Source organism: Parambassis ranga, chromosome 17, assembly GCF_900634625.1.
Source record: "Parambassis ranga chromosome 17, fParRan2.1, whole genome shotgun sequence".
NCBI lineage: Eukaryota > Metazoa > Chordata > Actinopteri > Ambassidae > Parambassis > Parambassis ranga.
Window position 1 is genome coordinate 1,421,563 of NC_041037.1, and position 16,461 is coordinate 1,438,023.

General features: G+C 42.1%; 1 protein-coding gene across 1 annotated transcript in view; it reads left to right on the top strand.

Annotated features, from left to right (window-relative positions):
• LOC114449619 (contactin-associated protein-like 4) overlaps positions 1-16,461 on the top strand; it is a 46,407-nt gene that overhangs the window by 12,121 nt on the left and 17,825 nt on the right. The window contains exons 5-15 of the mRNA XM_028427428.1: positions 8-214; positions 3,775-3,950; positions 4,033-4,173; positions 5,871-6,129; positions 6,562-6,699; positions 6,914-7,085; positions 11,355-11,461; positions 12,891-13,010; positions 13,528-13,728; positions 14,731-14,893; positions 15,902-16,029. Of these exons, the coding sequence (XP_028283229.1) occupies positions 8-214; positions 3,775-3,950; positions 4,033-4,173; positions 5,871-6,129; positions 6,562-6,699; positions 6,914-7,085; positions 11,355-11,461; positions 12,891-13,010; positions 13,528-13,728; positions 14,731-14,893; positions 15,902-16,029 (1,812 nt within the window). The remainder of the gene's footprint in view (positions 1-7; positions 215-3,774; positions 3,951-4,032; positions 4,174-5,870; positions 6,130-6,561; positions 6,700-6,913; positions 7,086-11,354; positions 11,462-12,890; positions 13,011-13,527; positions 13,729-14,730; positions 14,894-15,901; positions 16,030-16,461) is intronic.

The window sequence follows — 16,461 nt, forward strand, 5'->3', positions numbered from 1 at the left end:
CTCTCAGCCTCCGATGTGGTGAGTTTCGATGGTGGCAGCAGCAGCGGTCTGGTGTACAGGCCAGGGCAGAGGCGGACGTCCAGAGATGTTGTCAATTTGAAGTTTAAAACGCAGAGAAATTCTGGGGCGCTGCTGCACGCAGAGGGACGGGACGGACTCTGCCTCAGTTTGGAGTTAGAGAGAGGGAAGCTGCTGCTCCTGCTGCTCAGAGAAGGTACACCAACACACAACATTCAAATTAAGCAGCAGCTTTATCTGTAGCATGCTGTTGGCTGTAAGACATTCAAACTGGGATTAGTAAGTCACATTGACGTCTCTTATAAGAGTAAAAATGAAGCTACATTTTCTCCTGACATGAAACATACTGCTTCCATTTGTCCAGCGGCTGTTTTCCAGGAACACTGAGCTGAAACTATTTAATAAGCTCCTCTTCCAGTAATTACTTTGTACATTTTGACACAGAACATCTGTAAAGGTTGAGGACGATATAAAACACTCCTGTTTTTTAGTGGTTGTGATGGCTGCCACCTGAGTGGTTTAAATCTTGGCTCCCCCTGCTGCTGTGTCTCTGTGTAGTTACAGCTGTGATGGATGGCAGCCGTTCACGGTAGCATGTGTTAGGACCGGACTCTCTGAGGCCGGATGCATGGCAGGTGTGTGTGTGTGTGTGTGTGTAAGTGGGGTTAAAGCAGAGGTTGTCAGGCTGAATCATCACCATATGGCACACCTCTCATCAGGAGCTCCATCTGGGCTGCAGGAGTTCCTCACCCTCCTCCCCCTCTCTGTTCCCCTCTCTACATGACTCCTCTCTGGATCGTTCTCTCTGTTATCTAATGAATATAAAAGTCGAATATTTGCTCTCCTTTCTTTGCTGTTTTTGGTCTCCACCGGCTCTTTAAATGCCTCTTTAGCTGCTAAATAATCCACTGTGCTCATCATCTAATTTCATACCTGTGTGTCTGCTGACGTGTAAACAGATTGGTAACAAAAACACACTGAATATGGAAACTGCATCAGACCGAAGTGAATAAGTAGTTTGGAGCTAGATAACTCTGAGTGTGTGCAGGCAGTAAAAAAGGCTGTTACCAGGAGATGGATGAGGGAAAACATTCCCCAACAATTCCTGAGTGGTTAGAAGTAGTTCAGCAAACTGCAGAACAATTATTTCTTTGAAAATGTGAGAAATACTAGAAAAATGTTTTATTTGGTGCATCCTGGCAGAAGCACGGAGCTTGTCCACTCTCGTAACACTCTTGTGTCTTCCTGTTCAAACGGAGTTTTTCCTGACACTGCTGCTTTTAAGGGGCTTCAGGTTCCGGGTCTCTGTGAAGCGCCTTGAGACAATTCTGATTGTAAAAAGCACTTTATCGATAATATAGAATTGAACTGAATTAACCTGGTACAAAAGCAAACTTACTTTTCACAAAAGCCTTTATTCTGAAAGGAGTACAGTAGATACTACTGATCTATGATCATGATGTATGCGTGTTATTTTAAATTGGTTTGATTTGACTGCTCATCTGATTTTACATGGTTGGTTAATAATAATTGTTTATTTTAACCCTTTAAATCAAGCCTGAAAGATTAAAGAGTAAATCCTGCCCACCTATTTGTTTCCACTCAGCTTAAACAATCAGCATCATCTTCATTAGAGTCACCTCAAAGAAAGTCTGTGTTTAAGAAAAAGGCTGTGTCATGATTAAGAAAAAGGCTGTGTCATGATTAAGAAACAGGCTGTGTCATCGTAAAAAAGAGACCGCAGAGGAAATGAAAGTTCTTTTCTCTCTTCTTCTTCTGTCTCCTCAGCTTTCCCACTTATTTTTCACAGAAGGCTTCATACTCATCATCGTTCTGTCTCATCTTTTTACGTGTATTTTGGTCTGCTGTTCTCTCTCGGTTGGATGCCCTCCATCTTTCTGTCTCATTAGTTCTGCCTCCGTATCCCCCTTCACTCCCTACTTTTCTTTCTTTTTTTGCCTCACGCTGACTTTTTAGGTTACAGATGTGTGTAATTTTGTTCATCTGCTGTGTACTGAACCTCAACTCGTGCACAGATTTGCTCTGCTGTGCTAACACTAACACGTCCAGGTCTGACCTCCCCTGGAGCAAACGCTATGAGGCAACACTGAGTAACAGCAGCACCGTCCTGGAAAACAAACACTGAGAGTTAGTTAGAAAACTTTTCATGAAGTTGATTCAAGCAGCTCGGAGATGTGGCTAAACATCTTTAAGGAACTCTACATTTGCAGCAGTTTTGCTTATGTTCTCTGTTTTTCTTTGATTTATGGAGCCTGTAAAGGACTGTCAGCTGCAGACACTACAACATGCAGGGAGGCCATTTCCTTATCTTACAGTGATTAGCTTCCAAGTCCTCCCACCTCCCTTATCCGAATGCAACAAAATGTTGACTTTCCCAAAGTTTGAAAATTACATTTGGAGCTGATTGCTGTGGCAGCAGCTCCTGATAAAGCATGTTTGTGTCGGCCTGCGTAAATCAGATTTATGGAACGGCTGTAATGAAATTGTGGACAGGAAATGATACAGTGTTAGTCTGAGGAGAGGCAAACACATCCAGGCGGACCCTCCTCTGCATTAATAAACATACTGTGGCCATTAGCAGTTTTATATCTCTGATACAGGAAATATTGCTAAGTTTGCTAATGCTGTTGTGGCTTTTTAGACCCTATGACCATCCCTGTGTGCCACCTTCACACCCATCGTTTGAATATTTTTCATATCTTCTTAAATTTTTCCTTCATGCTCCCAGCCAGATGTAATAACCTATTGATCTTTCCTGACCCCCCCCCCATCACACTTCAAACTACAAGCTAGCTCAAGGACTCGTTGACTTGTGTATTTCAAGATTCTTCTTCTTCTTCCCCATATTTGTATTTAAGTGATGAGCTCAGTGATAAAAAGGGAGGGACCATTAAACAAAGACAAAATAGGAAGAGCAGTGTGTGTGTATATATATATTTTAATTGTATTTGTTTGCATGTGATTGCTTCATATTGATTCCTGCTTATTCTTCTCATCAAGCTGTAATCAAAGCATCCATCCAGTGAAACACTCTCACTCTTCCCTCTTACAACGTAATAATTGTTCCATTAAATCTATGCCATTAAAGACTTCTTATAAGTTGTGCTATCCTTCCTCCTGTATTGATCGCTCTGCCTCTTTGCTTGTCCATAAGCCGTCAGAATAAGCGTGTTGACAGTCGTACTCTGGATCCTGAGGTCTCCTTTAGGGAGAAGTTGTTTTTCTCAGTAAAGTAACGCAAATATCTGAGACATTTGTCCATCATCTTTCAAGCTGTGTTTGGTTCTGTGAAGTTTGAATTGTCTCTCCCCAAAGAATTTCTAATACATTTTTAATGACTGTCTGTATTCAGCTCTTTCAACGCTTCCTCCTCTCAGCAGAAACACAAAGTTTCTCCCACAGTTCTTTGGGGGATGCAGAAATATATCCACTAATTTGGACCTAGTGCTCATCTATCATTAATGATGCCTCCCTGTGTTTCCTCTGCAGATTTTCTGATCAGGCATTATCACATATTTGGCTTCGGTTTTCAAACGCTTGCATGCAGATGTATTCAGCTGTCCCCCAGTGAGACAAGTGAGCCTGACCTCAGCATAGTCCTCCCTGTGGGATGCTGGGAAAATGATTTTAATATTCATAGCTGGAAAGAAGCTTCTGTTGGACGCTGGGTCAAATATCAGCTCTTCTTTGTCCTCCTAGTGACTCTTTTGTTTCCTCCCTTTTCCTATTTTCCAGGTACGACTTCATCCTCCGAACCTCGGCGTCTTGCCTCGCTCGGCAGCCTGTTAGATGATCAGCACTGGCACTATCTGGCACTGGAGCGGCGCGGCGCTCACCTAAACCTCACTGTAGACAAACACACAGAGAGGGTTCAAATCCCTGCAGAGTTCAGCCACTGGGAAGTCCAACAGGTCCATAAAAGCACCACAGATTCACAGCAGATATTTGCATTTCTAATATTTTGTGTGACTGTGTATCATTGTCTCCATACAGCTGATTGTGGGAGCAGTTCAGGGTCTTAGTTCGAAACCAGTGGACTCCAAGATGAGCTTCCATGGCTGCCTGGAGAACCTGCTGTACAACGGCCACAACCTGGTCGAATTAGCTAAACATGAGCACCAAGTCACTGTCATGGTGAGTTCATTTTGGCTGAACACACACACACATTAGTACACAGTAAATAGTGCTTTAAGTAACTATTGATTTGCAAACTTCTGCAATTCTCATCGCTCGTTGGCTAGCCTAGTTCTTTCACTGTCTTGTACAAAGATTCAGGTGACACAGGCAGAATGACATCCAGACTAGTGTCAACAAACAACATCTACAACGATGTGCAGTGGAGTAGGCACGCCAGTCAATGACTGTTGTTGGTTTTACAATAAAAATGTGAAAATCTAAGCTGTTCTTAGTAATTGTGCAAATATTTTGGATTTCACACAAAGCCTGTGCCATTCTAAATAGACTGTTATGATTGATGTGGTAGTGTTTATACTACACAGAGCTGGGATTCCAGACCCATTTCATGTAGAGAAGGGAACAAGAATGACCAGTGAATATGAGGCACTCTCACTGTGATCAGACCATTTGTGCTCTCAGTGCACTCATTGGCTTACTGAAGACACTTTAATATATCTATAAGCTCTCTATTGCAGTGGTTACTGTGGTATGGTTCAAGTTTCCTCTGTTATTTTACACATCATGTACAGAGAGCAGCTGTGTGTGTTTAAGCATCAGTCACTGGAGCCAAAATCAAATTTAATTCAAAATGCAGATAAAACATTTCGCTTCATGCTGTTTGAGGCGTCTTTATTAAATATTAGAGTTGTTCATCAGAGCAGTATTACACAGTTTATCTATAAATTCTGTGTGTTTTATTTTCCATTCCGTTGGGACAGAGATGGCTGATCTGGGCTCTGGTCTGGTTTATGAAGAAAAAGAAGTGTATGGTCCCTTCTCATCATGTTCATTAGGACCTTTAGGTTTTTGTTTTACAGACAATGAGGGGCTTATCAGATCAAGTCTGTGAAGCACTTCTTGAAGACAGTAATAAAAAAGGCTCTCTCATTACAGTAAAAGATCCAGCCAGCAGAAGCAAACATGAATTCTTTGTGAAGAGGCTCTGAGATGCACAGCTGAAGATCTATTAGAGGCCATTTTTGTGGCTCTTAAGGTGCTGCCACAAAGTTATGGTCCAATTTAACACAGAGATTAAATGGTGCTTCTTACAGCTCTGTGAGGGGTGGGGGTGGGAGCACAAAGAAAAGTCAGGCGTGGGCAGAGGAGGATTGGCATGTCTGTTTCAAAGCCTCTGGGGGTTTCTAAGGAAACTTTTTACTTTGTGTTGTGCAGCAGAACAGCATCAATTATTGGACACCACTTTAAGTGTACCACAAAGGGCTTTGAGATGTCATCTGAGTTTCTGCTGCTTGTAAAGATAGCAGGAATTCCCAGCGGACTTAGGACTGTAATGTATTACTGCTGCAGTCTTAGAAAGGGGCCCATTGTCATTACCACCACTCAAAACAATGGAGGGTAGCAGAGATGTCAGGATATTGCAGTACTGGCTGCGTACTCCCCTCAGTACGGCTCAGTCTTTATCAGTTTTACCTCTAAGCTCGGTGACTTTGGTGTTTTCAGTCTGCTTTCCTAATCTTATCCTGTGCTGTTATCATTATGGTAATACCGATGTCCTCTTTAAGGAGACTTGCTGATGAGATCACTGTGACATGAGGTCACATCGACACGCCCTCTGCAACTGATTAATATTCATGTTTCATGTTGTTTTATCTTTCCAGTAATCATTTTTTTCCTTCTCTCTGCTTCACTCTCAGGGCAATGTGACCTTTTCTTGTGCTGAGACAGTTTCGGTTGCCATGACGTTCATCGGCCCACGCAGCTTCCTTCAGTTGCCGGGGACGACACCAGCGTTCTCTTCCATTGGCTTCCAGTTCAGGACGTGGAACAAGGCGGGGCTTCTGCTCACCTTCAGCATTCCAGAGGAAGGGGGCATGGTCTGGCTGTACCTGAGTGAGGCCAGAGTCCGGCTACAGATCCACAAAGGGGGCAGGGTGCTGCTGGAGCTCATTGCAGGTCAGTTTGTATCCATCCATCCATCCAGGTAGTGCAGTGCAACATTTAACCCTTTAGTCCAACATCCTTTGTGAGCACTGAGCAGTGGAGGGCTGAGAGATAACTTCATGAGCAAAGCGCTGCCAGTAAGAAAAACAGAGGAGATAATGAGATATTGATCTATTCCCTCAACTCCTAACAACATACTGATCCATAAGCGTGTCTGTACCTGATACAGGTCAATCACACGGAGGATGTCGGAAGGAACTTGCCTGCTTCAGCAGTCACTTTGTACCATTTTAATATATTATAAAATAAATCCAGCCTCTGCTGTAGAACTGAATGATTCGACTGTGAACACAAGAAAAATCCTTTCATCACAGCAGTGTGCAAAACGGCCTGAACACAGGCCGTCAAAGTGAGAGGAGGTTTTAATGGGTGTGTGGTTGGCAGGTGCTGCTCTGAATGATGGTCAGTGGCATTCGGTGGAGCTGAACTTCAGGAGAGGTCGTCTGAGCATCATGGTGGATAAAGAGGAAGGAGGCAGCGCGTCGTTTCCTGTCGCCATAGAAAGTCACCTCTTTTTTGGGGGTAAGAGTAGAACCGGTCGGCTGTATCTCTACTCTGCAATTAAACCCTGCCAAGCGTCACAGTTGTTAAGCAGTCAGCTGTGAAAAGCATCTAAAAATAGATGAATTACATTGTTTTACCACCGACTACCTCAAACTCTGTTTTCTCTAAAGATGTGCCTGTTTGTCACTTCAAGTTTTTAACAGTGTATTTGGACTCATTGTGTCCTGTTCAGGCTGTCCTGCTGAAGACAACAGTCAAGGATGCAGAAACCCCTTCAATGCCTTTCAGGGCTGCATGCGTGTCCTGACTCTGGACAACCAAAACATGGACCTGATCATGGTGCAGCAAAAGCAGCTGGGAAACTACAGCGACCTGCAGATCGACATGTGTGGGATCATCGACAGGTCAGTTCCAGATTACAAAAACTCAAAATCCCCCTGAGGCTTGAACTCATGAGCCCATTGAAACTGAAGTCCTCTCAGCCATCCTGGTTTTATTTACCATCATGATTAATATAAAGTTTTACAGTTTTTTTACATTTTTCACACAGCTGTAGGTCCAGGCTAACAGTCCCTCATATTATCATTTTTTGAGTTGATATGGTGCTTTTTTACAATCAGAACTGTCTCAAGGTGCTTCACAGAGACCCAGAGCCTGAACCCCCTTAGGAGCAACAGTGTCAGGAAAAACTGCCTTTGAACAGGAAGAAACCTTGAACAGGACCCGACTCAGAGGGAGAACCTTCCTGCTGACAGTCGGCCAAGTAGAGGAGGAGAAGAAGAGGGAGACAGGACAGAGAGGATGAAGGAGAGAGAGAGGAACATGAAATAAATATCATACATTACAGAGAACAAACATGACAGGCTGTTGATGCTGTTAAGCTGAAACACTATATTATATTATAGTGGATGTATATATCATCAGTTAATAAATAATAGAAATTAAAACAAAGACGATATGGCTAACTTAAGTGAGCCAACTGTTACTCACACATGGAGTGTTTCAAGGATAATGACTCAACAAAAAAAGTACACAATCCTAAACCAACAACAACCACAACAGAGAAAGAGCAGACAAAGAGCTAACCCACAAAAAAACAATAAACAATCCCAAAAGGCATGCATTGCATGTTTCAATGCAAACATTGAAGCTCAAAGTTCACAAACAACCACTCACAGACAAGAAAACACAACAACACAATAGCTGGACTGAAAACAAGCTGGTACAGAGCAGTGAACAAGCGGGGTCCATATACACAGGTGGCTAATTGGCTGATTACACACAGGTGAGTCCCAAAAATGGCGGGAAACTAAACAAAGGGAGAGGAAGCTAATGAATTTCAAAATAAAACAGGAAGTGGACAGTCACAGCTCACCCAGAACATCACATGGAGTGACTGTGTGTCCAATATTGATCATACTTTTAACCCCATCACCTCTGCAGGTGGATTAAAGAACATCATGAGCTGAAAACAAAACCACAAAATAATACCAGCATAAATCATTCTTTAAATGGTTAAATTAAAATGATGTGATCCATATAAATACATATCGATTATCACAGCTCAGAGACATTTCAGACCTCATGATGAATACTTGTTTTGTTTGCTTCATAGATGGAAGATGGTGCAGTGAAGTAGAACTGATGTGCTGAATATCATTCAGGAGAATTTATATCTGAACCTCAGACACACATGAAGGAGAGCAGAGCCTGCTGTTTGCACAGTGCAATTAATGAGACAATTACAGTGATTATAAACACGTCTCCAGGGCACAAGGACACACACACACACACACACACACACACACACACACACACACACACACACACACACACACACACACACACACACACACACACACACACACGCGCACACACACACACACGCACACACACACACACACACACACACACTGTGTATACAGTAAACTGAATTTAGACACTAACATTCACACAAATATTGAACAAACCACATATGTCAGATTAGGAGCATCAGCGCGAGCAGTTTTAATTAAATGTCTCCGTGTTTCTGCGTTATTTTTCCTCCACAGATCCGACTGCTCACTGGAACAAACCTAGAGAAAAAAAATCTGTAAAGACAGAAGAAAAAACATGTCTGCCATATGTTCTGTGGCTGTAATCCTGCTGATTGAATTTTGGGCTCCTGGGACACATATTATACTGTAAAGCCAGGTGGAAAATGGACTCAGTGACACCGCTTCAACATGGCGGTCATACTTCAGAGCAGGTTATTACGCTATACATGCTGCTGCTGCTGTGTGTGTGTGTGTGTGTTGTCGCCAACAGCAGTGAGTGTTATTAGCCAAAGCAAACACTCCATTAAAGCAACAAATGGAGTGCAAACCCGCAAAGGCCCCAACGTCAGCTCAAAGCCTTCTGTTAGAGCAAACATAAGAAAATACGTTTAACAGATTCAGTTTTTCTCTTTTTTATTTAAAGTAGCAAAGTATAAAGAACAACTGAATTACAAGTAGTATAAATTATGTTTATATTTCAAATGCTTTTGTTTCAAAAATAAAATACAATATTTGGGGGAAGTTTGAATCATAAAGCTCCACACTCAGCCTTTCACACTTCCATTGGGTGACCTGCGGTATTTGATGGCTGGTGACCCTCCATTCTCCTCTTGATTGATTTCAGATGAGTTCAGGTCTGTGGATTGATCAGGTGATGACACATGTTGGTCCTCCATCCACAGCTTAAATGACTTTGCTGTGTGGCATAGAGCTCAGAGGAGAAGAAAGGCCAGGCTTGTACGTGACATGAATCATGCCCTCTGCCTCAGATTATCACAGATTACCCTTAGGTTAGTTACATATTGGGACATTAATGTGAATGCTAACTAGCTCCCTTCAGATCAGAGCAGCACTGAGAGAAACATGGATTAAAAAACAAACTGAAGCAGGCTGACAGGCTGCTGAATCACAGCTTCTGTCTACAGCAACAGCAGGGTGCAGATTCTGTGCAGTCATCTACTTTCTCTGCAGTATCCCAAACACACACACACACACACGCACACACCCAAACACACACAGTCACATTTAGTATTCAATACATACATTTCTTTAATATAATGACATAAACATATATGTGGATATATATATAAAATATGTATTGAGAATCTCCTGGTGGTTACAAGCAAACACATTCACACACTCACACACACACACACACAGAGAGAGACAGAGGGAGGTCTGCAGTGAAACATATAGGAACATTCAGGATCTTTTCTGATTGTCTTGTTTGGGTTTGTTTGCTGGTTGAGGAGAATGAGGTCACGTCTTGTTTATCTTCCCACTGACTGAATACCAGCTAAAAAAATACCCTCGGCTACATCTACAACAATCTCAAGGAAAAAACAGGAACAATCAGATCAAAAAATGATGATCACTCTGTCTCAAAAAGGTTTTGCAGCAAACAAAAACAAAGTCTCAAAGTCACAAGGTAACAAAAACGATCCAACACAGACAAAGGGAAGCCCAGGAATGAAAAGGACAAAGGCAACAAGACACAGGTGAACACAATCAGGGCGGGGCAGGCAATCACAGAAGGTGGGAAACGAGGGAATACACAAGGAAGACCAGACTTTCAAAGTAAAAAGAGAAACACAAGACACAACTACAACACAGCATAGACAAACACCACTAAGGACACAATGATACACTGAGGAGTAACACAAACAGACAGCTGTGTAAAAATGCCAGTCCACCACTCCGAATCTATAGATGGGTTAAAAAGTTGACCGTCCTGCACAGACTCTTTGTTTACAATCAGCTACACAATAAATACAGTCTCTCTCTTATTGAGAGGACCAGATGAAACTCCTGTTGTGTTCTCATTTTCAAAACCAGCCTTGATATGTTTGATGTTCTGAAGGAAAGATTTCTTTCAACAACAAACCACAGGAAGAAAAGAAATGTAACTGTTTCTTTTTCCAGTCCATGTTTGAACAAACTTGTTCCAGTGTTTTTTCTCACTTCATCAGCCTCCCACAACATGTTGCTGAAATGGAAAACATGACCTCCTCTAAATATTAAAACAGAAATATTTTCCACATTTTTCCTGACCCTCCTACACATTTGGCCATGAAGCGAATAACATGCTTGAGTACACATAATTTCAAATGCTTTTTATCCATTTAATGAAAAAAGCTTTATGTAACAGACTCATTTGGGAAAAATGATTTCAAGTGTACTCCATTTTTGAGAGGATACTGAGAGTTTGAAAGCCTTTCCCTCCCCGTCATCAGGATCCAGTATCATCGGCTGGGTGAAGTAACTGCGACGGGTCAGAAGGTGAGATTCTGACAGATTGTTTGTGCTGTCAAAGAGTCCATAAACACACAGAGCCTGTCTGCTCATAGGAAGATAAGTGACTCAGCTAAAAGGATGCTTCGGCTGCTGTTTCAAAAAAAAAAAAAAAAAAAGGACAAAGACAGATGAAAGGCGTTTTTGGCATCGTCAGCTTTTGTGTTCTTTGAGAGGTTTTTCGCAGTAAAAACATGGAGAACTCTTTCCAAATGTTCGACCTGCCAAAACAAGCAAATGGATTTCTATCTCGGCCAATAAAGCCCCACACCCCCCACCACCATCACCCAGCACATCCATCATGAACAGAACGTCTTGAGAAACTTTTCTTCCCCTCTCTCTCAGGTGTTCTCCCAGTCCCTGTGAACATGGCGGCCGCTGCAGTCAGTCCTGGACCGTCTTCCATTGTAACTGCTCTGACAGCGGATACAGCGGAGCCACCTGCCACAGCTGTAAGTCACCTGACAGACCCACACTTTCTAATATAACTGATGTAAATACAAGTTAAATGGTGTAGCTGGATATTATGATACAGTACATTTTAATATTTAAAACACACATTTTAAATCAGCTTTGATGACCTTGCTCCATCTGTGACGTCAGCCATCACGTCCTTGTTTGTTCCATGTGTAGCTGCATTTCCATAATCCTTCACTCCGCACGCACCAATGAACACCCAGCTAATTAACTACCAGCTAATCCAAAGTGGTCACTTGAATATGTGAAAGTTTAAGATGTCATTTTTAAATATTATGCACAGCTGTCATTAATGCGATACTGAAACATGTTCCGAGCTGCAAATATGTTTATTTCTGCTGTAAAGTTGGACATTTTAACGTGAAGGTGAACGGGATTGGCAAAAAATAAATTAAAGCAATTGTAACAGTTGCAGCTGAAATAAATGAGAAATGTTATATATGAATGTACATACAAACCTGAGCAGGGGGAGGTTTAAAGGAAGAGACAGGAGAGTAATAACACCAGATAATGAACATCATTTTATAAACAGTAACTTGCAGCAAATGAAAAAAAAACACTGAAATGAAACTAAAGTGGTGTGAAAACGAGTGAAGCAAACAGCCTGGAGACTGTTAATAATGCGCTGCTTTTCATGTACATGTCAGCTCCATCCTACTCTCCATCATTCATGTTAGGCTGTTTTTTTTAAAGCAGCACTAAGAGACTTTTCAAGCTGGCAGCTCCGACTTCAATACCCAGAAAAGCTGCAATTTTAAAGGGTGCCAATCACAGGATGCTCTCACCAGCCTGTAGGCCTCTGTTGAGTAATTACAGTGGTGTGGGTTTTTCTCTCCAACACAGGAGCTGCAAATGGAGTTATGACAGAACAAAGAGTTTCTCTTTTGGCAACCCGAAGATGCTTTTCAAATAAATTGACACCTTTAAGAGCTTCCTGTGGTGTCTGTCCAGGCCTCTTCCTCCCACCTTTGTGTTGGTGTGTGACTGATGTGTCAGTTTAATACTGAATACTGAATAAATGCAATTATGGAGATACAGAGAGCTCATAGGGGGAAGGTTACTGGTTCTCTCAAGAGTGAACTACACACACATGATGAATGGAAGTCCTTCTTCAGAGCCGACTTCAGGGCATAAGAGCAGATGGCAGGAAGACGTATGGAGGCAGAGAGGAAGAGGAAGGGCTGATAAACGTTTATTTATTGTGTGTGTGTTTGCCCATCAGTCCTCACTGTCCCAGTTATGTGACGCTGCTGCAGAAATGAAACCTGATAGTTTTCTTCACTGATCATGAGACATTGTGATGCATACACATGAAGCAGCACCTACAGCGTGTGATCTTCATCCTCACACGGCTCCTGTGTTGTCAGCACGCTGATGATGTTCATCTCGTTATTTTCCTCCCAGCTGTGTACGAGCAGTCCTGCGAGGCGTACAAACACAGCGGCAACACATCAGGACACTTCTACATCGACGTGGACGGCAGCGGACCAATCAGACCGCAGCTGGTCTACTGCAACATGACAGGTGACACACACACACACACACACACACATCATCATCATCATCATCATCAATCAGTATGTTTTGGCTTGTTAATATTGTAAATGATGCTCTTCACATCATTGCTTACATATCACACATTTGTCAGTGAGCATCAGAGCTGTGTTGTTGTGTTTGAATAATTTTGTGATGATGAATATTAATGGTTATTTTATTCTGTTGTCTTTTGCACACCATCTCCGTCCATTTGCTTTTTTCATGACATGTTTGTGGAGACAATAAAGTCTCCAGCAAACTTAATAAAGACTAGAGGTGTTTAATCCCACCTTCCCACCATTAATCCCAAATGTAGACAGACCCACACAGACCTTGAGCATTAGTCTTTAGGCTTAAACTATTTGAGGAAAAACAGGTGAGCCAACTGTTATATATATTAAAAAAAAAATGAAAACACTGATACAGAACAAGGAAACTAAAAAATGTAGAAAAGTTGCTGTTTGATGTTAAAAGTAATCTGAAACAGAACACTGTCTGTTTACAGAGGAGCACACATGGATGGTGATGCAGCACAACAACACCGAGCTGACCCGAGTCCGGTCCTCTCAGAGTGGAAACCAACTCTCAGTCCACTTCGACTACTCGTCTGAGGATGAGCAGCTTCTGGCCGCCATCAGCCAATCAGAGCACTGCGAACAGGAACTGTCCTATCACTGCAGGAGGTCCCGCCTCCTTAACACTCCAGGTGGGCTCAATTATCCTTCACAGAAATTCATCTTTTCTGATATGAAGTGTGTCGATAAGATTATCTGTGGACTGGTTTACGAAGCAAAGAGCCAACTTTGACAACTCTCAATAAAAGTGGCACAAATTAAAACGAACAGGCAGACAACAACCACAGGGAGCAGAAACACTGCAACACAAACACACAATGAAGAGGTTTATATCAAGAGACGAGCAGAGAGGAAACAGGTGAGCTGGTAGGCAGCAGGTGAGGAGGGAGAAGTCATCAGAATGAATTAAAACATCTGTAACACAACCTCAAACTGTGAAACTGTAACGGCCCAATCACCTTATTTTTGTTTCACCGTCACATTTGATAGGCGTCATCAGGTGTTTTATCACTCAGTACAAAACAAAGCTCCGGAGAAAAACATTCCCTGCGGCTCCACAAATGTTTCTTGCTCCACTAGAGGAAACACAATGATTGTTACGCTCAGCTTAATCAGCATCCAGGGACTTTCTTCCTGTTTACCAGTCAGTCCGACTAATGGATTGTGAACAGTTTGTTTAAATGCCTCTTTCTTTTAGACTTTAGATTCAAGTCTGATCACTCTGTGTTTATTTTAAACTATTTAAATTTTTTTCATGGTGTTGTGATCATTAATTAAACCAAATGCTGCCAGTTAAATAGTGTTTAAACATGCAGCAGGAAACTATTTATGTCTCTTGTTAAGTAAGCATTATGTCGAAGTCTGTTTTAATGCAAGAGGAATTTACATCTGTGTGCACCATCTGTCCATGTTCTAATGATGCCTGTGAAACAAACTCTCAATGTTTATTTAATATAAAATAATCTTCTGTCTTTAATAAACTGTTATTTGTTATACCACAACTGAGGAACCTACATGTGCACATATCTGCATCTTTCTACTCCTACTCTGTGACCGCAAAGAGTTAAACCAGAGTTCACACTGCTCTGAACAGCAGCTTGTAACTGATGTAAGAGACTGTGTGTGTGTTTCAGAGGGCTCTCCGTTCAGCTGGTGGCTTGGTGGTTCGGATCCAGGTCGTGTCCAGAACTACTGGGGCGGAGCTCAGCCAGGCAGCCAGCAGTGTGCATGCGGCCTGCAGGGCAACTGTGTGGATCCACAGCACTACTGCAACTGTGACGCCGACCGCAGGGAGTGGTTAGGGAGTGTTTTAAATTAATGCATTACATAAAACACATAAGGTGCAAACACATGAAAAAAGGTTAATGAGGAGGAGAGGCTTCATAGTATTTATAGGGTTTTTTTAGCCATTATATAATAGCCTTTATGTCAATATTTTAAATCTAACAAAGAAGAACAGGAGCAAATATGAATAATGCATATGTGCATAAAAAATCCAGGGCTTAATGAAGACAAATTAAAATTTCTTTGCAGCGCTGGATTTGGTGAATGTAAACGATGGAAATCGGTTTTAAAAAGACCACTGACCACAAAATCAGGCTTGGAGAAGTCAGCAGTGGGAACACACACAGGAAAAAAACACACGTCTGGCTAAATTTAACCTCTCTATTCAGACATGTTGCTGTGTTTGACTTGTAACTTTGTCAGTTTAGCTCCAATATGACGGGATAAATTGAGCAGAGGAAAAACCAAAATAGTTTAACCTTTCTTCATGTAGGAAGCCTCAGTCTCTTCCATCATTTCCCAGTTCAAACTGTTTGTGTAATGCAAGCTCTATTTTTACAGAATGAAGCTGCTGCAGCTGCTCCTCCTCAATATTTCATCAGACCCACAGAGTGCTGTATACGGTCCCTGCTTCCAGCCCTGGATGTATTTTTATGCACAGTTTTCCTCAACAAGAAGGATAACAGGCAGATTATCTAAAGTGCATGAGGCTGGATGTGGGCGTACACGGACAGGCAGTGTCTTGTTTGGGGCGCTGCGGCTCCAGAAACTGCCAGGAAAGGGAGTTTTTGACTGGCAGGATGGTTATAATTTGATGTTGAAATAAATAGGTCCCCGAGAGATTGCACCTACACACTGCAACGTTTGCATCAGAGTGTGTAATATTATCACAGGAGTGATGCAACATCTCAAACACACACACACACACACACACCAAAAACCTGCACCAGCAAATGAGGATAGTTTATCAATATATATATATGTTTTCTTTCTCATCTTTTCTGCTTCTCCTTCCTTCAGGACGGACGACTCGGGCCTGCTCACACATAAGGAGAGCCTCCCTGTCAGGTCCCTGGTGCTGGGTGACATCCAGAGGCTGGGGTCAGAGGCCGCCTACAGGGTGGGGCCGCTCCGTTGTCATGGAGACGGTAAGTTTGGTCCAATTGCCTGGTTATGCACGCCCTTGTCTTCATCAGCAGACTTGAGGTGGAGCAGCCTCAAGTCTTATATCCTCATCAATTACTCGTCATCAGTTTCACCAAAACTTGCAAATTCAGGGGGCCAAGAACAAATACAAGCAGAAATGTACCATCAGTTTTTGATGCTGATAAAATGAAAACATACTTTTCTTTTCATTTGAAGCTAAAGCATAAAGAACAAAAGGTAAAAAGGAAAACAAATGTTTCCAAAGTTCGCTAATTAATGTGTCTAACCTTCACAGCTATGAAAACTCTTAACCATTGTTTCTTTAACCTTTAAAATCGTTTTATAATTAAAATAACAGTTTTGACAGAAATGTCAAAACACAGTCAGTGTATTTATTTCATGGCCTTTTATTTACCTTTCATTTGTTTTTGTTG